The 21,508-nt window shown below is 47.2% G+C and overlaps 1 protein-coding gene across 3 annotated transcripts; it reads left to right on the plus strand.

Moving 5' to 3' along the window:
• Positions 1-6,486: 6,486 nt before the first annotated feature.
• Positions 6,487-18,789, plus strand: SPP2 (secreted phosphoprotein 2). 3 transcript variants are annotated; one of them, XM_018084490.1, is made up of 8 exons: positions 6,487-6,622; positions 6,717-6,841; positions 8,214-8,336; positions 9,801-9,911; positions 12,189-12,243; positions 12,864-12,965; positions 15,352-15,384; positions 18,389-18,789. In XM_018084490.1, exons 1-6 carry the CDS (start codon positions 6,574-6,576, stop codon positions 12,953-12,955), a joined length of 555 nt encoding a protein of 184 aa, XP_017939979.1. In that variant the 5' UTR covers positions 6,487-6,573; the 3' UTR covers positions 12,956-12,965; positions 15,352-15,384; positions 18,389-18,789. The 3 variants fall into 3 exon arrangements, with proteins under 3 accessions (XP_017939979.1, XP_008917792.1, XP_017939982.1); XM_008919544.2 differs by lacking the exon at positions 15,352-15,384; XM_018084493.3 differs by lacking the exons at positions 15,352-15,384; positions 18,389-18,789 and adding an exon at positions 18,218-18,329.
• The last annotated feature ends 2,719 nt before the right edge of the window (positions 18,790-21,508 follow it).

Raw genomic sequence — 21,508 nt, forward strand, 5'->3', positions numbered from 1 at the left:
AGCTCTTGCTGCCCACTGGCCAGTTATCTGTCTGTCCCAGTGGGACGATTAGTGTTTTTTGTAATATCCTTATTTGTTTGGCTTGCTTTTGCAACACCCAGTGAACTTTCATTCCCTGACAGCTTTTATACCTTAATAGACTTATTATATTGTTAACTCTTAATAGAAAACCATTTGTAAACCCAACAATGCCCTTTTTTTTTTGTCCTCTGTTTATATTTTATTTTTTGCAATTGACTCTGCCATTGTCTGGTTTTGCTGCTGGGCCTGGAGGCAGGAGTTCAGGGATGGGAATACAGCAGCAGCCAGGCTGTGTCTGCAGAGGGCCTGGGGCTGTCAGTCTGAACCTGCACCTGGAAACACATTTGGAACACTAGGAACTGGAGTGCCTGTTCTGCAAGGAGCAGGAGTAATTCAGTCTTGCCAGGGTTTCCTAAGTGGATTTGCTTTCCCCATTTGAACTGTTTTTTCTACATTGTTTCTTTAATCCATGTCAACATATATTTGCCTGGCTTTTGCTGTTGTGCCCCAGGAGGTGATGGATTTATCCTTCTTCCTTCCCTTACACACTAATCTAAACTGGGGATGCATCAATTTAGTGTCCTCACTTTCTAGCATCTGATCTCTCTAGGGCTGTGCTGCCTCTTCTGTGCAGATGGAGATAGTTGCAGATGGATGGGGAGTTAGTCATGGTCTCCTCCTTGGTGGAAACTGGCCAAAACTGGGCTGCCTTGGAAATTGAGGCAGCCAATTTTACACTTGGTTCTGCCTTCAGACATACTTTGAGATGTACCTGCCCTGACAGGTCTTCCATAACCCGACAGATACCTTTCTCATCTGGTAGCACAGGATGCTTTCCTGTGGAATGTCCTACATCTATCCCCGGGGGAGTGCTCCTTGGCATGGGATGGAGAACCTCAGGGAAGGGAGGATGCATTGTGGCCCACTGCTGATGGCTGAGGCTCCTAGAGGAGTGGGCAATACCCTTGATCCGGAGGGGGGTTTGTGTTGTGGAGCCTGCAGAAGGAATCTCAGCAGGAAAGCAGAGCCTGGGCCTTGTCAATAAGCCAGTCTGTATTTCCTCACAGAGGAGGTGACTTGCATGCTTTTGCCACTGGCTGTCTCTTGCTTTTCCATTATTAATTTGATTTAAGACACTGATATGATACTGTCTTGAGGCAACTTGGTGTCGTTATTTTCCAGCTTCCCCAGTGTAAGTGGGTAGTAGCTCTTGCTTTATGCCATTCCTGTTATTCTTTCTGGGTGTAGGATGCTAATGTAATTCCAATAACAACATTGTAAAGCTGTCATCTAAGAAACACGTAAATCTAATAATCTCCCTGTTAATTTATGTTGAGTTTTCTCCCATCAGAAAATCTTTCTTGTGATAAGGAATGTCAATGAGATTATATAAAATGCCCCCCCTTTTTTAAGAGGTTTTTATTTTGTTTAAGAGGTGTAGATTTGCTTTTTGTGGTGAATAGCTGGAAAACATTTTTGTTTTATCTGCAGTGTGGGTTTGGTCTGGAAGATGCTAAAGTCACATACAGTTAAAAATTTCAGCTCAAAGAAGAAGATATGAGTAAGGGAAGGCTGCAAGTGTTCTGCTTGCCTAGGCTGGTGGCATGTATGCAGGTATTTTGAAAAGAGATTAATGTAATTTAGAAATTAATCATGGGCTGTAATTATCCCTTGATTGCGATATTTTTCTTTTTGCTTTCTGTGAAATCTTAGATTTGTAAATTCAGGATGGTTTCAGCACAAACAAAAATGCAGGACTGGATTGACTGCAGCAGAACTGCTCAAGGTGACATATTCCCAAGTTTCTACAGTATGTCCTGTTTGGGCTGGAGGGTGCTCCGTTGCCAAAAGCAAGGGCTAATTTGTAATGAATAATTTATTCACAAACTTCACCTTTCTTTCCTGTTCTGCTCTCAAAATAGCGAGCAAATAGACAACATTTATTTGGATATCAGAAATGAGGTTTCTTTGGTTTGTGACTGGTATCAGTGTAGAGCTATGAAGTATTTGGGGTGTTTGTGCAGTGGTTTGTACGTGGCTTGTGTACACGTGCTGGGGGTCCTAGTGCTTACACTGGTGGGGAACTGTGAAAATTCATCTCTGTAAATACGTGGTGGGCTTAGATTGGAAACACTTGGTAGCAGAATCCCACAAACATTGTCTTCAGGCCAACTTGAACACACAAGTGTCCCTGCCTTGCTGGAGCTGTGCTTGTATTGAATTAGTTGCTTTGGATAACTTTTGCTTTAAGACCTGTGACAGCAGGTTTCCCTTAAGGCCTTGCCTCTTGCTGTTTGAGAATCTCCACTTAAAAGCAAAAAAACTTCCAACCAACAAACTCCAAAGCTCACTGCAAGCCCTTAACACGGTCAGTGAGGCATAAACTTAAACTGTAAAATCCATAAATCCAAGGACAACAGTCTTCACCCCTTCTGTAATTTTCTGCAGGCTTTCTGCCTTCTCGATTTGACGCCCAAATTCTTAAGTGCCAAGACTCACTGGTGTCCGTGATGGCTTTGATCCTCAGGAGAAGTGACTGAGGTTTTTTCCTTGGAGCTGGTCCCCGCGGTCAGATTTGTGTGCTGAATGCAGGCACTCGGGCAACAGGCAGCACCACTTGGTGGGTAATGGATTGCCACGGACGCGGCTGCGGTGGGTTGACTCCAGGTGGCAGCAAAGCCTCACCTACTGGGATGAGAGAGGGAGAGGAAAGCGAAAAAGCAAGGAAAAACTGCAATTCTAGGCTGGGATAACAACAGTTTAACAAGTGAAGAGTAAAAAAGAAAAATAGTGATGCAAAAGCAGTTACTCGTCACCAGCTTGGCTGTAGTAGCTGTAACATCCTCGTGTTACCAACATTCTCTTGGTTACTAACTCCATCCCAGCCAAACCCAGTACAGCAAGTTATGGGTTGGAACAGCCAGCTGCATGCTGCAACAAGCATGATAAAATAATTACATACCCAGGAAGACACTGCAAGGGATGAGAGTTCACTTGGAAATGGCTGGCTGGTTTAGCTGTAAGCAGGTCTAAGAGGCAAGGTCTAAGCATCTAGTAAATGATGCTTGAGGATGAACTTTTGTGAGTTCATTGTGAAATCTGATGAAGGATTTTTTTTCCAAGGGTTTCCTCCAAGCATAAATGGAGGAGGAAGTGTTGCACTGGCTCTGTGAACCAGAGAGGATCGATTGGCTTTGGCAGACTAAGTGTTAAACCTGCATCAGGTGACAGGGATCAAAAGTTCAACTCCTGTGCTGCCGCCACCATGGGGGCTGAGGGGGGTAAAGCTTTGTGTATGTACAAGGGGGTCGATGAAAACAGTAGAACTACAAGAAGTTAAGATGGTCCTGCAAGGTCCCTGCCTCAGAAGAGAGGTGATGGGGCAAGGTGCCTACTGAGCATGATCAACCAGGACCTACTCTGGATCCTCAGGTGGATCATGGGATGCAGCTGTTTCTCAGGAGTGGTCCCTGATGCTGTGAACCTCCTGTCTGAGCTCAGAGAGAGCCTGACCTGTGCCCTCTGCCCAGGCCATCAGGCTGTGTCTCTGTGTCTTGTTTGGGTGGTGACAGAATGAGGGCAGGCTGATAACACAGAGGGCTGCAGCAGGGCCCCCACGATTTTCCTGCTCGGGCCTTTTCTGCTCTGGTCTTGGAGCTGGTTTGCTCTATAAATCTAAAATGAGGGACACATAAGAGGTCCAACAGATCTTCTTCGTACCATTTCTTCCTTCTGTGGGGGTATAAGTAATCACTGCTGGCTGTTTGGACTCCAGGATATCTTGTCTTGCTCCCCTTGGCTGTACTTGTGCAACAGCTGAAGCTTCTCCTGTAGCTGTAACCGAGCACCACCATTGTCCTTGTTGCAGGAAGGACCAGCACCCACTGGAACCAGGTGGTCGAGGGAGTCTATCCAAGAGGGGGACAGGGGATGTGGGAAGCAGCTGGCCAGCACTGTGGTCTGGATGCATCATGGAGTGCCCTGTACATATGTGATGTGTGGGCAGGGGGACAGCACAGGTAGGGGGTGGCAGCTGGGACTGGAGTGTGTGAATCCCAGCAGGGAATCCCTTGATGAACAAGACTTCCCAGAGCTGAGGGTGCTTCTGGTCTACAAAATGTAATGTAAAAATTAAAAAAATCTTAAAAAAATATCTCCGTCCAACCCCCTGCCATGGGCAGGGACACCTTCCACTAGCCCAGGTTGCTCCAAGCCCCATCCAACCCGGCCTTGGACACTTCCAGGGATCCAGGGGCAGCCACAGCTTCTCTGGACAACCTGTGCCAGGGCCTCCCCATCCTCACAGGGAAGGATTCTTTCCCAATATCAAACCAGTCTACCCTCTTTCAGTTTAAATATGTGGCTTTTTTCAGCAAGAGGGAGCTCCCCTGGCTCTGTCAGCGCCTTTGGACTGTCTAATGTTGGGATCAGGAACTTGCACCAATTCCAGGGTCTCCAGTGACATTAAAGATGCTATAACTGGGATTAGCAGTTGGTATTGTGTCTATATAAGGCTAAATTGGAGTCTTAAACCTCCTTTGATGCTGCAATGTTTGCACAGCAGCTGAGAACTTGAGTAAAATTGTAGTTTTACTCTCAGCTTGGGGATTCATAGAATCCCAGAACAGTTTGGCTTGGAAGGTACCCTAAAATTCATCTAGTTCCTGCCCCCCTGCCATGAGCAGGGACACCTTGCACGAGAATTGGAAGAACTGGACTAATCCCTCTTTACCTTTTCCCCCATGGATTTCGAGCTAATGTGAAAATATCAGTTCAAGGTGAATCTTGCAGGCTCGCAGAACTAGGAACAGGCACTTCCAATGGGATGTATAACCCTTCAGCCTTTGTAAGATCCTATATTTTGAGCTCAGCCCTGTACAGCCCAATGCCAGCCACCAGGTTGGTCCATTGCAGCACCTGAAAGTCTTTGTGGTTCCATGTGTACCTCGAGACTTCTGAATCCCTCATTGAATTCCCTATTGCTGTTGTGCCAGACATGAGACAAAGCAGGGCCTTGAATAGCCTGTTTGGGTATTTCTTGGTTTAGCTGTTCATGACTGAAGTAATTACCTAAAATATATGCTGATTTAAGCCTTGGGCTCACCACCAGTGACTTTTCGTTTAATGTCTAAAACCTTGTGTGACCGCTCAGAGACTCTGAAATCCAGAGGTGAAAATAACAGCTTTGGTATTTAAGAATCCTTGAAGTTTGGGCTTGTGATTTTTCTGGTCAAGGATCTTAATGCCTGGGGGGGAATTACAAAAATTTTAAAACATTGTTTTCATTGGCAAGCCCCTTTAAATGGCAGCAAGAAACTCACAGGGGACAGGGTATGACACTATCGACTGTACTTGACAGCCAATGGCTTCAAAAGCAGGAGGTGAATGTTTTGCCTGGATTCATTCAAGATTTCAAGTTTTCCAGGGCTTGGTTTGACTGGTGATTGCAGGTAACATTCACTAAATGCAAGGATGTAACAGCAGAACTGATGGAAACTGTGCCCCAGAGATAGGGAGAAAAACTTGAAAATGATCAGTAGGGTCAGCAAAACATAAATAAATGAATACATTTTAAAATAGACATAGCTCTGTGGCTTTTTAGGTACCAATCTTTGGGGCTGGAGGTAATATTTGCCTTGCATCAGCTACTGCGTTGTGCCAGTGGCCCTGTAAGAGCTGTTCCTGCTGACCTGGCAGGCACAGGAAATCTAAATATTTAAAGTTTCAAAGGCTCCAGGTAATGCAGTGAGGCCTCTGAGGTTCTGCTTCAGGCTGTGGTGTTCCAGAATGCCCATCAGGGGTGTGTAACTGAGGTTTTGTTTGCTGTAACTTGTGCTTTTTGTTGCTTCACTCTCAAAGTCCACTTCCAGCAACACCAGTAGGAGCTGTGGAGGGTGAGGTTGTGTCCATCAGACCTGCAGTGCCAAAGGGATTAGACACTGATTGGAATTCCACAATCACTGAGCTTGGAAAAGCCCTCCCAGCCCATGGAGTCCCCCCTGTGCCTGCCCCCCACCTTGTCCCCCAGCCCAGAGCACTGAGTGCCACGGCCAGTCCTTCCTTGGGCACCTCCAGGGGTGGAGACTCCACCACCTCTCTGGGCAGCCCCTGCCAAGGCCTGACCACCCTTTCCATGGAGAAATTCCTCCTGATGTCCAACCTGATAAAGGTGCTGGGTCCAGTGCTAAGGAAAGAGTTGTCTCACCCCATGGAAAACTAATGGTTAAAAGTGAACAGAATAACTATATTCTATCTTTGGCTATGGAGATATTGGGAATTCAGTGCTCCCTGAATTCTCCTATTGGGAATTCAGTCCTGGGAAAAAGGCACTGCAGCCCATCCCTTATCAGGGAGCTACTGCTTAAGGGAGAAAAGCTGACAGCAAATATTTATCCTGGGATCAATTCTGTTTAAAGTGCAATGTTTGTAGAAGGGCTTGGGCATGGGGAGGTCAGGCGTGGGATCAAGGCTGCATTTATATAAAGACAGGAACATGCACTGGAAATCCTTGCTTGGAAAGGGAAAAGACTGGAGAATTTTGAGAGACACATCATGAGGGTCCTAATTTTTCTCCTCACACTGTGGGTTTTCTCATGCTCTGGTAAGTTGGAGCCACGTCCTCTTCCTTAAGGTGGTTTTGGGGAGAAAATACAAGTCCACAATGAACTCCTGATGGAGCTGTGCTTCCCTCTCAGGGTTTCCAGCCTATGACTATGAACTCCCTGTCGTGGAAGAGGCTCTCAATGCTTCCATTGCACGGATCAATTCCCAGTCCTGGGGGAGGAACCTGTATGGTGTTGTCAGGAGCCACGTCACGGGAGTAAGTGCACAGACAACGGGGATCCTTTACCTGAAACTTGCTTTGATTCCACTCAGCTCTGGAAACCCAGATTTCGTTGGAATTCACTGCTTGGAAGAGGGTGGGCTTGGGGCATTATCTGGGATCATGGCTTTAGGAACACAAAAATCCTTTGTATGTTGGTTTGTAATTAAAAATATTTCAGGAGTTCAGGTTTCTTGCCCTTAGAACAGAAACCTTTGAAGGATGTCTTGTAGGATTTTGTTCAAAAGTGCTGGTTTTAAATACCCCCAGCTAACCACTTTGCTTTGGGCATCAAGCAACCTGGTTCATCTCAAGGTCTCAGCTGATTAAATGCCACCACACATTCTTTCTCCAATCTGTATTTGTCACCTGTCTAAACCACCAATTGTAGTTTAAATCTGCTGCAGTCTAAATGCAGGCTGGAAACCTCTATCTGTTTTAATTTGTGGTGCTAAGAATTGTATTGGATACCTAGAGTTAAGGAGTTTAAGCTTCTTAATTCAAAGTTAGCACGTCCATGCTCCTGAACACCCTCAGAACTGTTTCTGTAGGTGGCATGTATCAAGTCTTCTGCAAGAATGAATGACAAAATGACTGCTGAATCTATATAGTCTAGAGAAAAAAACCAAACAAATATTTGAAAGCAATGCTGATCTGTTGTTAGTTGGGTTTTTTGGGGGGAGGGGAGGTTGCTTTTTTTTAGTCTCTCATCTGAGCTAAAACATTGATTAGACTGTGAGAAGGAGAAAAAAAAAATAACAAAAAGCAGTCAAGCTCTCTAGATCTTTTGGTGGTGTGTGCATGCTGCCCATTGAGGCACCTGAGCTGACATAGAGTGCCTCTATAAGCTCCATTAAACCACTTGCTTGCACTCATGGGATTTACTTTCCAAGCCAGGTGTTTCCAATAGACCTCCCAGCAGTTGGGATATCCAAAACAGAGCTCTTGGCACCCTGGTTCTCACAAAAGAAGGGGTAACATGCAGGGGTAATGGGTAACATGCAGGGGTAATGGGTAACATGCAGGGGTAATGCTGTGCTCATCTGCCTTTGACAGTTTAGGTCCCCACAACTCTGAGCAGTATCAGGATCCAGCAATGACTGAAAGACTCAAGTGGGGTGAGATTCAAGTGGGATTCAGCCCCAATGAGTGGTGTTTCAAGTGAAATCCCCATGGAAAACTGTCCTGTGTTGCCATTACCAATAAAACAAGCCTTTCTCACAGGCAGCAACCCGCTCTAAATTGGGCACTGATGCCTAATGCCCTCCTGTCATCTTCTGCTTGACAAAACAAGGCAAGGTTGCCATGCAGTGGGCACAGAAGAGTGACAAGCACTAATTAAGTGTTGTGTTGACCTTCCTTTTACCAGGTTGACATGTGGAACAGTGATGCCTACAGACTAGAGCTGCAGTTCAGCATCCGTGAGACCATGTGCTTGAAGGCTTCAGGGAGAGATCCCTTCACCTGTGACTTCAAAACTGGGCCTTATGTGGTAAGTGCCTCTGGTAGGAATGGGAGCCCTCCCCTCCCTGCAGGATGCTCTCAGGATGTGTTGGGAATGCTACTGGTGCTGAAAAATGAGGAATGACTGGCTTTCTGAAAGCCTAAACAGACACAACCCACAGCATGGAGGGGGTGTTAGGTGGGAAGGGTCAGTGCTGGGATAGTCTTTTGCCTTGTCAGTGGGGATACAGGGACTGCTGTGAGCTGAAAATAGGATTTGTGTCTTGGAGCAGAATGTAGGAAAAGTGTCAGTGTGTTCTGGGGCCAAATCCCAGAAGGAATGGCTTCTTTAAGATAAGATGGTGGAAGAGCTGATGTTTGACCTGCTTGAGCCTATCATGCATCTGGGTACCAGGTAAAGCTTTCTCTTCCCATGCAGTACAGATTCCCTCTCTCTGCTGATGGCTTTCAGCTCTTCAACTCTCAGCCTCAAATAAACAGGTTCTTGATGCAGTTCTTGCTCTGGTCTTGATTCTCAAATCACCAGCTTTGGTGGAAGTATGTCACCTTTGAGTCTGGACTTCTTTGTGCAGTTATTTTGGCCAAATCACAGCTCCCACTGAGAGTTTCTGAGGGCTTGTATCCTGACTGCTGGCACAGATCTCCCAAAGCATGTGGAGCAGTTCTTGAGTCCCTGTGCATCAGACTTCCACAGACATTATCTCTACCTTTATGCTGCTCCAAGCTGAACTCTTCTCACCCCTTTTCCCTCTAGGAATGGCTGCCAAACTTACTTGTCCTTCCTGGGCACAGTCTTTAGGGAAGAGCAGGGATCTGGAAAGGCAGTCAGCAAGGTGCAAAGGCTTTCCTCTCAGCTTATGAGTAGTGTTACTCCTACAGGAGGCAGTTTACCCCATAAAGAGAGGAATGGAGTCCCTTTGAGCATCTCTACTCGTGAGCTAAGCAGCTGGTGTGTGTGTGTAGATGGCATCACACAGAACTGATAGTTATTGCTTGGTTTTCCTTAAAAACACAAGGGTTGGCTGCTATGGTGTTATCTCTGGATCCTAAACAGACACCATCCCTCTTTTCCTCTTGGGGCAATACAGTGTGAAAGATAGTGTGAGGGTGTGTTTTCCAAACCTGAGTGCAGGTTTTGCTGGAGCTTCTGTCAAATTGCAGAGGTGACTTCTTTAAACAAAGGTAATTTAACTTTCAGGGCTGGAGCTGCCATTGGCATAGCCCTGCACTGCCCCTGTTTGTTGTGCTTGGTGGTGCCAGGGCAGTGAAAAGGATGTGGGGGTTTTCTCCTACCTCGAGCAGGCTCAAGGCTTTGTACAGCCAACAAGTAGTTGTGGAGGAATAACCTTTGTGTAATCCTGTATAATCTTGCTTGAGTTTCTTTCTCTTGGAGTTGGTTTTCTAACTCCTTCTACAGGTTCCCACCCCCAAGGAAACTCTCGTGTGCTGGAGGTTTGCCCTCTGAGATTTGCTCTGTTCCATTCTGTTACAGCCAACTGCTTCCTGCAGGAGTGTTGTGGAAGTCTCTGGGGAGCAGATTTCCAGTGTCATCGTGCGGTGCCATCGTGGCACGTTCAGCTCTGAGTCGCTGAGCAGCGAGGAGGTAAGGAAAGGGAAAACTGCTTTTGGCTGCCTGGGGGAGAGAAAAGGCTTCTTATCCTCTTTCAAAGAGAAGTCAGGTGTCTGTGTGTGAACTGCAGTTCCAAAACTGGAGGTCTTGATCAGAAAACTGACTGTGGTTTGAAATCCAGCTGTGTCCCGTTACACTTCCCTTTCCATCAGCTGAGGGGTTTGACCCTGCTAATGTGTGAATCTCTGCAGCAGCCTGGCACACCCACCAGCTCCAACACTTCCTTCCTCGAGTATGTGCCTGGAGAACAGTGATTAGCATGTCTTGGACAGAAACAAATCCTGATGGCTCTGGCTCTGACACCAAACCCAGCTCTCAGCTGAGCGTGTCATCACAGCACAACTGAAGGACGTTTGCTCTGCTGAGATCTGTGTGTTCCCTTTCTGAGCTCTTGTTTGATTTTTAGGGTGTGATGAAATGCTGACCAAACCCAGGAATTCCTGCTGGCTGTTTTCAAATCATGCCAGCGTCCACTTTATCCGTGAACTGACACCTGAACCTGGGTGCCTGCACTTTGAACACAGCTCTACACTGGGTGTTGTGCTTGAGGGAGCAAAGTTTCTCAAGGAAGCAGGCAGAAAGCTTTTAATTTTGTAAAGTGTAAGAGACTAAATTAATAATTTGAATCATAGAATCACAGAGTGGTTTGGATTGGAAGGGATCTTAAAGCTCATCCAGTCCCACCCCCTGCCATGGGCAGGGACACCTTCCACTAGCCCAGGTTGCTCCAAGCCCCTCCAACCTGGCTTTGGTCACTTCCAGGGATGGGGCAGCCACAGCTTCTCTGGGCAACCTGGGCCAGGGCCTCCCCACCCTCCCAGGAAAGAATTCCTTCCCAATATCCCATCTAACCCTGCCCTCAGGCAGTGGGAACCCATTCTCCCTTGTCCTGGCACTGCAAGCCCTTGTGAACATTACAAACCCTTGTGGAAAGTCCCTCTCCAGCTGCCTTGTAAACAAATAGGATTCTGTGTCACCTTCACTTGGCTTGAATTGCCAAATTAGTTTGTCATTTATTCTTTTTTTTCCTCAAAATCTCTATTCAGAGCTAGCTAGTGGGTGCACCACAGGAAGTCCTGATTTGCAGAGCAGAAAGGCTGCCTGTGAAACCCTGAAATGTGGAACACAGCATTGGATGTTCAGTCAGTCCTCTGTGGGTTGACATAACTGTTGTTTAATAGGGCACTCAGCACAAACACTTGTTTTTACCAGCAGACATCTTCCTGCAAGTCTTCCTTAACCATCACTTAAAATTCAGTGCTGCTGCCACTAGTCCTGCTGGGGAATGTATTTCCTGCAATGTTAATAAGGAATAAATGCCAAAGGGAATTATTGCACTTGAAAAGGAAAGAGTTTCCCTCTGCAGAGGGCTGCAGCAAGTGCACTGTAGCTCTTGATCCAAGGCTGTAACTCAGCTCAAGGGACCTCAGCCTGGCTGAGATGGTGTCAGTGCAGCTGTAGTGGTATTTGGGGAGAAAGAATTGTGACTGACTGAGGCTGGGATCACAGGATCTCCTGAGATGGAGGGAACCCACAAAGATCACCAAGTCCCACTCCTGGCCCTGCATGGGACACCCCAACAATCCCACCCTGTCCCTGAGGGCGTTGTCCAAACATTTCTGGAGCTCTGGCAGCCTTGGTGCTGTGCCCACTGCCCTGGGGAGCCTGTTCAGTACCCAACCACCTCTGGGGGAAGAACCTTTTCCTGAGATCCAGCCTAAATCTCTCCTGGCACAGCTCCAGCCATCCCCTCAGGTCCTGTCAGTGGTCACACAGAGCAGAGACTGGAGCTGCCCTGCTGGTGGAAGCTCAGACCCCGATGAGGGCTGAGCTCAGTCTCCTCCAGGCTGAACAAGTCAAGTGATCATGACCTGTGGGATCTCATTACTTGGTTAGAGACCAACAAAACAAGGCTTTTGAAAAGACAACTTTGGATAAATGTGTCCAAGGGGTTCCCCCTGTGGCTGCAACAGAGAAGGAGCTCTGCAGGCTCTGCTCTCCTGGCTGTATCTGTACTGCAGGGAGGTGAGGTAAGGTTTGAGGCACGAAGGATTTGGATCTGAGAGCCTCCCTGCAACCACGAACTTCCTTAGCAACGCCCCCACTTCGCAGGACTATCAGCAATACTTGTTCTCAGCAATATTAATGATGAGGTTTGGAATTACTTTAGTGATCATCCAGTGCCTGAGGAAAGGGAGAGGTGGACCTGTTGACAGATGAGCTTTTCAAAGAAATGTCTTTAATTTACAGATGATGTATGTGCCGAAAATGACCCCCAGCCGGGGAGGCAGCGCTCGCAGGGAAGGTAAGACAGCCCTGCCATGATGGACTGCCTTGGCCTGTGTTTGCCTTTTGTAGCATCTCAAGGTCATCTGTCTGAGGGAGAAGACAATGTGGAAGATCAGCAGTTTGCTTAGGTCGTGGGCAGCTGGTTTTTCCTTTGTTGAGGATACAGGGAGGGCATTCTGCTGCCAAGCGGGGCCACGCTGAGGTTTATCATTGTCTGGATAGCCAGATCTGTGCTCTCATAACCAGGACCTGTGTGCTGGTTTATACATTGTCTGGATTGCCAGATCTGTGCTCTCATAACCAGGACCTGTGTGCTGGTTTATACATTGTCTGGATTGCCAGATCTGTGCTCTCATAACCAGGACCTGTGTGCAGCCTCCAGGGTGCCCCGATGTCGTGCTGATGCTGAATATTATTTATTTTGGAATCCCAGAATGGTTTGGGTTGGAAGGGATCTTAAAGCCCATCTCATTCCACCTTCTGCCATGGGGCAGGGACACCTTCCACTAGCCCAGGTTTCTCCAAGCCCTGTCCAACCTGGCCTTGGACACTTTCTTGGGCAGCCACAGCTGTGAGCAACAATGAACACGTTTGAAAGCATCTAATGCTCATGTATCTCACCATGTTCCTTTTTAGAGGATGTCTTTGCTCCTGAAGCCTTGCCTTCGGGGGGAAGAGGTGGCAGCCATGGGGATTGGCACAGACTCAGCTCCAACAAGATGGAATAATCTGGTTTGGGTGAGTACAATTCCAAGTGGAGCATATATACACCCTAGGCCTGCAGTTTTTGGGGCAGGGTGGGGAAGTGACTGCTCAGGAGGAAGGAGCTCTTGTTCCTTCACTGCTCAGAAGACATCCCAGCTACAGATCTCATGGCCATCACTCCCTTTTGAGTTCCATATATGTATCTGGCCATCCCACATGCTCCCACGAGTGTGCTGGGGTCAGTAGTGTGAACAGGGTGCAAGAAAATCAATCTGCTGAGTGTGAGTTTGACACAGGGTTCAAGACTTTTTGCCTGCATTTGCCTCACTCCAAGGACATTGAGGGGCTGGAGCACATCCAGGGAAGGGAATAGAGCTGGGGAAGGGGCTAGAGCAGCAGGAGCAGCTGAGGGAGCTGGGGGGGCTCAGCCTGGAGAAAAGGAGGCTCAGGGGGGACCTTCTGGCTCTGCAACTCCCTGACAGGAAGGGGAGCTGGGGGGGGAATTGGGCTCTACTCCCAGGGGACAAGGGACAGGAGGAGAGGGAACGGCCTCCAGCTGTGCCAGGGGAGGTTTATATGGGATGTTAGGGGAAATAAAATTCACCAAAAGGGTTGTAAAGCTTTGGAACAGACTGCCCAGGGCATTGGAGGAGTCACCATCCTGGAAGGGTTCAAAAAACCTGTGGATGTGGCACCTGAGGACATGGTTTAGTGGTGAACAAGGTGGTGATGCTGGGCCTTGATGATCTTTTCCAACCTTAGCAATTCTTCTGTGATTCTGTGTCTCTTTATTGGCAGACACATGTTTCTGCCTGATGTTTCATGGATTCTTTGGACCTTATCCCAAAAAACCTTGACACATGGCTTATGAAACAAGAACTGACTGTGGTGTAATGGATCTGGGAGAACCACAGTGCTGTTTGCCCAGGAAAAGCATTTGTTGCAGATAATCTGTGAAGGAGATGTTTGGAGCCCAATTAATGGGAATGATAATGAAAGACACCCATGATTTATTGGAGCTGGCAAGGCCTATCCTACACAATCCACCTTTGCTGACCTGCTTCTAAGGCTCTGTGTGGGAGCAGCTCTAATTGCTGCTGCTGTCTTACCTGCCATTTTAGGGATTTAATCTAAAGGGGAATGCTTTGAAAGAGTTTTGGCAGCACAGAATGAGCTCGTTCTTTGGCATGTTAAACAGGTTTGAAGCAGTTGGGGAAGGAAGACATAGTGCTATGTCTTTGTGATTAAAAAGGCTTCAAGCACTAGCTGAGGTACAAACCATTAGCAGGTGTCTGTCCCTGGAGAGGGCCAGAACTGAGCTCAGCTCAAGCCTCCTGCACTGGAGCCAGTTTTAAACAGAATTTAACACCGGTGAGTCACCACAACCTAACACATGTTACTCATAAGCATATCTGTAGTAAACCTCCCTGTGCTGAAGGAGACAAACCCCCTGCTCTCCTGGAAACAAGATATGAAAGGAAAACCCAGGCACTCCGCTCTGTTTGTAAAAATGATTTCATTAAATCCATGTGCTATTTTAGTTTATCCATGAGCCACTAAAGCCAAGAGGCTGTTTTAATCACTTCCTGTCTTCTATAGGAATCCTAATTTTCCTTTGCATTTGGGAAGTGCCAGGTACCTTTAATCCTTTGGCTCTCAAGAAGAGCTATGCCCGTTAAGCTTTAACACAAATGCTTTGTGTTCCTGTATCTAATGTCTAAGAAATCTCCAAGCCAAAAGCAATCTGTAAAATCTTCTTGAAAGAGAAAGTGAAAAAAATGGGGAGAAATGTATGGTTCTTGAAATCCTGAGCAGCTCGAAATTTAATACTTTCTGCTTGCTCTTGTAGATGGGTTGCAAGTGTCATTTGTGGAGCTGTGTTTCATCCCAGTGTCCTCCTGGATTTTGGACATCTCAGAGGCAGATACCCCATGAGATTGGGAGAGAATATCAAAACCCCTCTAAGCTCCCTGTTTCTCTTTTTTTTATCAATTTGACTTTTTAGCTGTAAAGTGTGGAGAAAGGTCTTCTTGATTTGAGTTGTTTCCAGAATGAGAGGGTTTCACCCCTGGGTTTAATTTGGAGCCACACAGCCCCAAATGATTTCATGTGCTTGAGGCCAGGACAAGTTATTCCCGCCTGCTTTCCCCGGGTTTTGGCACCTGTGTGATCCTGGCTGGAATTATTACAAGCCATACTGTGATGGCAGTGTTTGGTGGGGCATGGGAAACCAGAGTTTTGAAATGGCAGCAGCTCAGCTGGCTTAGCTTAGCTGAGAATATTTTGGGGGAGGCTGGGGAAATAGCAATTTAATAATAGAAGACTTTCATCTCTTCCTCAAAGAGCCTGGTGCTGACAGGCAAAGCTAGACAAGTTCAGGTGCGAAATGACATGTGATTCCTTTTTTTTTACACAACAGGATGGATAACTGGCTGCTGCAAAAATTACTCAGGCAAGCGGCTGACAGAGTTTTTCATGCTGGATTTTAGGTTTTCTGAACCAGATCTTCTCATCTTTTTGGCTAGAGGAGTTATTTCAGGGGAATTCTGTGCCTGGAACTCTGTGCAAGAAGCTGGGCTAAATGATCTCACTGGTGCTTTGTAGCTTCTTTTGTTTATTAGAGTGTGCTAAATATTCAAGGGTGGGGGGAAATCAGTGCCATTGTTACATAAAGAACTTTTTTAAGTCTGCAGTTGTTAGACCCACCGGTCTGCTGGGGCTTGCAGGAGTTAGAAACTGCATATGAAAAATCCATCAATGATTAATGAGCTTATTTTAGTGACAGGTCCTAATCAGATTTTCTGGATTTATTTCCCAGCGTATCTCCAGAACTGGAGAGATCTAAAATTCCCACTGCATGCTGTGGGCCAGCCTTTCCAACAAAAGGCACGTGAGGGAGCGACAGGAGGAGGGGAAGCTGCTCCTCAGTACAAGAGCTGATCACCTGTGGACAACCTGCAACAAGGGTTGAGGTCATCAGTGAGCTTGGCTGGGGATGTTCAGAGCCTGGGGGAGCACCAAAGGGCGTGTTAGTGATGCTGCTGAGCTCCTGGGGAATGTGCTTGGAAAAGATGCTGTCTAGCATACAAATAATGTGAGAGGCTTTTTGAGTCTGTGCAGGACCAGGAATTTGGGGTTCTCTTAAGCTGGAATCTGCTTAACGATGTTTGTGGCTCTGAATTGCAAAGAGGAGCCTAAAAATAGCTCAAACTCGTCAAACACCTCGAAGCCCAGGAAGCAAATGGGTCCCAGTGCTCTGCTGTTCCAAAACCACCTGCCTAAGGAAGTTTTTCTGTGCAGGGGGAAGCCTGACCTGTGGCTTTTATCTGGAATCTCACCAGCAGTGCTTCATGGCCTTGAACAGGAAAATGAAGCAGCAAGTTGCCTTTGCAATATGCATGTATATGGTGAATGCTGATATTCTCTTACTCTAATCACACAAGGAAAGCATTTTTTAGCAGAAAATCAAATCCCTCCAGCATCAAGGCTGTGATTTCCTCCTCGAGTTTTCTGTATTTTCCTTACAATTACTCTCTCTTACCTGGCACACCTTGCTGCTGGCAGGAATATGGTGGTTATTAGCAGCTGATTAACAGCCTTGCAGATGCCAGAAGACTGGCACCCTTGAATGTTAGGGTTTGGTTGTGGGGTTTTTTCCAATGGAAGAGTAACTGGCAGCATTGGGCCTCTTTCCATACCAAGAAATCCAGGATCTGGCCTTCAGAGTGAAATGGATGCTTGTTTATCTGTCTTCTATTGATATAATACCAGAGCAGGGTGCAAAACCCTCCTGGGGCATGGGAAAATGAGCTTTAATCCCCAGCGTCCTCATTAAGGAGCGGCTTGATTTTAGTTGCGCTTTCATATCCCCATGTCTCTGGGTTTTTTTCCTCTCTCATTCTCCCACCCACCTTCTACAGTTCTCAAAAAGCAGCTTATTGCTTTCTGGGGAAAGATAAAAAAAAAAATAAAGTGAAGCACCAGAGGGAAGGAAAATCCCTGGCGAGTGGGATCTGTTGCAGAGTGTGTGAGCTCCGTGTCGGAGCTTCGGGAGCTTTGGGAGTGAGAGCTTGGGGAATGACAGGCTGCTGTTTCATCCCTCCTGCCACAGAGCCTGTCTGTGATGGCTGAGCCCTTGGTGGCACCTGGCAGCTGTGATATGCTGTGGCAGGGAGGACAGCAAGCTTTCATCTGCTCACAGGGAAAGGACTGGGATTGAAACGGAGCCAGGCAGGACCTTTCCTGGCAGAGGTCAGAGCTGTTCTGGCAGAGAAGGGAATTGCTGTGACAATCTCCTGTTGCTACTCTGAGCAGCAGCAATTTTTGTCTTGCCCTTTGTCCACCTCTTCTTGATCTGTTTTGAGGGATTAGACCCACAGCTGCGTGGAGGAAATTGTCCCTGCGTCTGGACGATGCAGAGCTTGGATGATCCCTTAGGCTTCACAGGCCCCTTAATCAAATTCCTGGAGAAAACCAACGGGACTTCCCTCACTGGAGGAGCAGAAAGGGCTCTCGGCTGCCCTCAAACTGCTGCTCAGGGTTGGATTTTGGAAGCACTAGAAACGAGCTTGTCAAAGGATCGGGCAGGTGGGGAAGGACCCCTCAAAGCAAGGCCAGGTTCCTGAGGCTGTGTGGCTCAGGTGTGGATACACTGGGATGTGGATCCTCTTTGGGCTCTAGAGAGCAGTACTCTTGGGGGAAGGTTTTTTTCCTTAAACTGAGCTGGAATTTCCCATATTCCCACTGGTTCCTGTGTCTTCTCCTGTCACTTGGTCCCCAGTGGTGAGTGTAGTGGCTGGTCCTGGTCCTTAGGCCTGCACCCCCTTCCCCAGGGCTGGGTAGGACCCAGGTGCTCTCAGAGGGTCACTCTATTTCATCACTTCCACATGTGTGGACATTCCTTTCTGACCCAAATCTATCCCTCAAATTTAACCAAGAAAATTGTCTTACTGAAAAATTTCAGGTTGCCATGGTGACCAACTTGCTGAAGACACAGTGTAGGCTACAGAATGCTGGAGAAACAGTCACATGTTCCCTCTGAAAAACACATCTTCAATTTCTTCTGCATATTGAAGCTTTTAATTCAGATCCATCTCAGAGCAGACCCTACATCAGCTCCAAGCCTCAACCATCTCTGCTTTTGAGCCTTGACAATACGTGTTGATTTGTGTACTTATTTCACTGCCATTAATTTTTCTAACAATCTGCTTCTTTTTTTCTCTCTCTTCTTTTACTCTAATTAGCCATTGCCATGACATTTGTGCACATATGTTTTGCATATGCAGGTTTCTTTCTGCAGATTCCACATGGTGGGACTCTGACATTAAGCAAGTTAATAAGCAACTGGGTGAAGCTGAATACCCTTTTTCCAAGGCTATGGGTGTTTGGTTGGTTCTGTGAAGTATGAGACATTCTCAGCTCTGCTATTTCTCCTTTCTCACTGTTTTTCAAATTAGATTGGAGAATGCGAAGAATCAAGATTAAAAGATCCAACATGGGAAGAAAGAATCTGATGCTTTGTCCTTTTTTTCTTTTTTTGTGAAAAACTATTCTGCAATGAAAAGAAGTCTTTTCCCAAACTCAGTTTCTGCTGTGATGGCAATTGGATGAGCTTATGAGATGCCAAATACACACTTGTCCATGACAGCCCCTTCTGATGTGTGGGATCTCCCTGGGAGGACTCTCAGACACCGAGTGAAACCTTGTGGAGGATATTTGTACCATCCCATAATGATGCTATTAAAAGCTCGTTATTCCACCTGTTTGTTCTGTTGCTCTCTGGTTGGTTGTAATTTTCTGTAATGGTCTCAGCTAATTATTGATTATTCAAACCAATAAACTCACTCAATTCCATTTTTTCCGGGGTGCAGCAGCTGTGGAAAAGGTGTCTTGCTACAAAACCAAAGGCTTGAGTTGTAGCCCACCAGCAATCTGTCTTTAATGGGTACTTGGCTGCTAATGTGGGGAGCTGAGGGACACTGATGACGGTGATTGCCAGGTACTAGTGGCTTTTGGAAGGAGGCCAGGTTAGAACAGACCTCTGGTATATTCCTCTCCCGGGAAACATGTCTTAGCAGTCTTGTCCCTTTTCCTCCACTCCATGCACAGAGCCCACCCTGCAGCTCTTTGTGAGGGGAAAGTTTACTGTGCAGTTTTGGGGGGTTCTTGTTGAGTTTTTTTAATGCTTCATCAGTTATGCCATTGTCAAAATCAACTGATTTTTCTGTCTGAAGCAGCTCTCCCACCCAGTTTGGCTCTCAATTCATTTTCCCTGCTCATTGCCGCAAGGTGACCTGATTTGTAGGAATTTCTATTGCAAAAGCATAAAGATATGTAGTCAGAGCCCTTGATGATCACCTGTAGCAGCAGCTGGGAGCAGAAGGAGGTGAAAAATGCTGATAAGGTGCAGAGGTCCAACAGAGGAAGGGATGTTTTACCTTTCCAGGCTTTTGCTTGGCTTGGCTCAACAGAACTGGGAACAACCAGCCCTTCAAGGCCAGCTTGGATAGGGCTTGGAGCAACCTGATCTAGTGGAAAGTGAGCAGAAAAACCTCCTTGGCTGTTCCCCGCAGACCTGTCTTTGTCTCCTGGGAAGGATAAGGTGGATTGACACGTGAGCCAGCTTCAGCTGGGTTTGTCCTCCTCCCTATTTCACTCTTGCTTTCCCCAGTTCCCAACAGACAGTTCTCTTGGCCTAAGAACAGTGATGCAGGGCCAGGAGTTGGACTCAGTGAGCCTTGTGGGTCCCTTCCAACTCTGGATACTCCATGATTCTCTATATTGCTGATACATGATAATCAAACATGCATTTCTCCAAAAAAAAAAAAAAAAAAGGCAAAGAAAACCCTTTATTTTTTCCCCAGCAAAATGAATTCTGGTCCTTGCTGCACGTATGCAAATGCCTTCACGCCTAGAAGCTGACGTGGCATCTGCTGTGCAGATGTTTATCTGGCAGCAGGGAGTAATATTTCCTTTGTCCGCATCAGTGGAGTTTTCCTGGTCTCAAATCGCTGACTCAAGCACTTGGTGCTCCAGCATACCAATGACAGTTGCTATGGATGTTCCCCTCCAGCTCCCCCGGCCCAGGCTCGGGTCTGCCTGAGCAGATCACGCCTTTTGTTGTCTTATTTTGCTCGGGGAGTGGAGATTTGTGCAGCAGCAGGGACAGGGAGGGAGTTTTTCCCCGCACCCTTCGAGATGCTGCTTGCCCTGGCAGGAATGTGCAGAGCAGAAATCTCCTCTTGCAGACTTTGAGGTTACTCAGAAACTCTGAGGCAGCAAAAAAGGAGCGATGGCTGAAGGGAGACAGCAAAGCTATGAGGGGTTAGACCTGGCCTTGCTGTGTCTTTGTGGCAGTTTGAGTGTTGTCTCACCAGAAGGTGAAATGTAGCCACCCTTCAATGGGTAGGGTGAGAGAAAAGGGGAGGATTTACGTTGATTTGGACTTGGGTAATAATTTGGGGAACGAGCAGGAGCAGTTTCAGCCGCCTGCAGGGGCAGGGGCAGTGGCAGGACCCCCGACCCCTGCGTAGCCAGTGTGTCCTGGAGAGCTCCAGCACTGCAGTGTGTCCATGGGGAAGGATGGAAACTGCTGACTTTTTACTCTCTGTGAGAAGTAGTTAAACCTGCATCCATGGCAGAATCACTCCTTTTTCCGCATTTTTCTCTGGGGTTTTTTGTACACCCCAACACTTTTTATGCTGACAGTGTCTGGGCAGGAATTCCTGTGATGTGGGATGGGTGAAGGACAACACCATCCAGGGATGCTGCAGAAAAAACAGGTTCAGTTCCCTTCGTGCCCTTCAGCCAAGACTTGTGGAAGCACAGTGGGATTTGGGCTCCAGGGTGTCATGGCATCTCATTTCCCAGACCCTCTTTTTGGCATCATACCACAGATGGACACCCCGTCCCTGCAAGTGTCCAAGGCCAGGCTGGACGTGGCTTGGAACAACCTGGTCTAGGGGAAGGTGTCTCTGCCCATGGTAGAGGGGTGGAAAATGATGAGCTTTAAGGTCCATTCCAGTCCAAACCAGTTTGTGATTCTATGATCATTGCTGGGCACTGATGTGGTTTGTGCCACCACAGGATTGGTACTGGTGCCTTGGTAGCCCTGTAGCAAATTCAGTTCATGTGGGCTAGCTGGGAATGAGTAGAACTCCCAGCAATAAAGGGGGGGGTTTAGTCCTGTGTGAAACTGGCCTAAAAAAGTGTCAAAGAGAAGAGGTCATGAGCTGGATGGAGCCCCGCCCGTGTTAGAGAGCAGTTATTGCTCATCCTGGAGGAATGCGGAGATTTCTTGGCACATGCTCTGCTGTCAGCAGCCTCTTCTCAGGTTGCTAATTCGGACTGACCCCTGGATGATCTCTCAGAAACAAAGGAGAGGCCTTAATTGCCAAACCCATGTCCTGATTCAGGGAGCAGGGAGATGTTGGGATCGGGACCCGAGCGTTTTCCCATTCTGACTGAGCATGTGGTTCGTCTGCAAGTGCAAGTTTAACACGGAGACTTGGGAGGGTTTTAGGGAGACACAGCTGTGCTGAGGGTGGAGAACATCCTTTGTGGCAGAATAAGTCAGT

Source organism: Manacus vitellinus, unplaced genomic scaffold, assembly GCF_001715985.3.
Source record: "Manacus vitellinus isolate BGI_N305 unplaced genomic scaffold, ASM171598v3 scaffold_71_pilon, whole genome shotgun sequence".
In the NCBI taxonomy this organism is placed as follows: Eukaryota; Metazoa; Chordata; class Aves; order Passeriformes; family Pipridae; genus Manacus; species Manacus vitellinus.

Coding starts and splice junctions, on each gene's coding strand:
- SPP2 (XM_018084490.1), top strand. CDS start 6,574: ATGAGGGTCCTAATTTTTCTCCTCACACTGTGGGTTTTCTCATGCTCT. Junction 6,842..8,213: donor TCAGGAGCCACGTCACGGGA/GTAAGTGCACAG, acceptor TCCTTTTACCAG/GTTGACATGTGGAACAGTGA. Junction 12,244..12,863: donor AGGCAGCGCTCGCAGGGAAG/GTAAGACAGCCC, acceptor GTTCCTTTTTAG/AGGATGTCTTTGCTCCTGAA.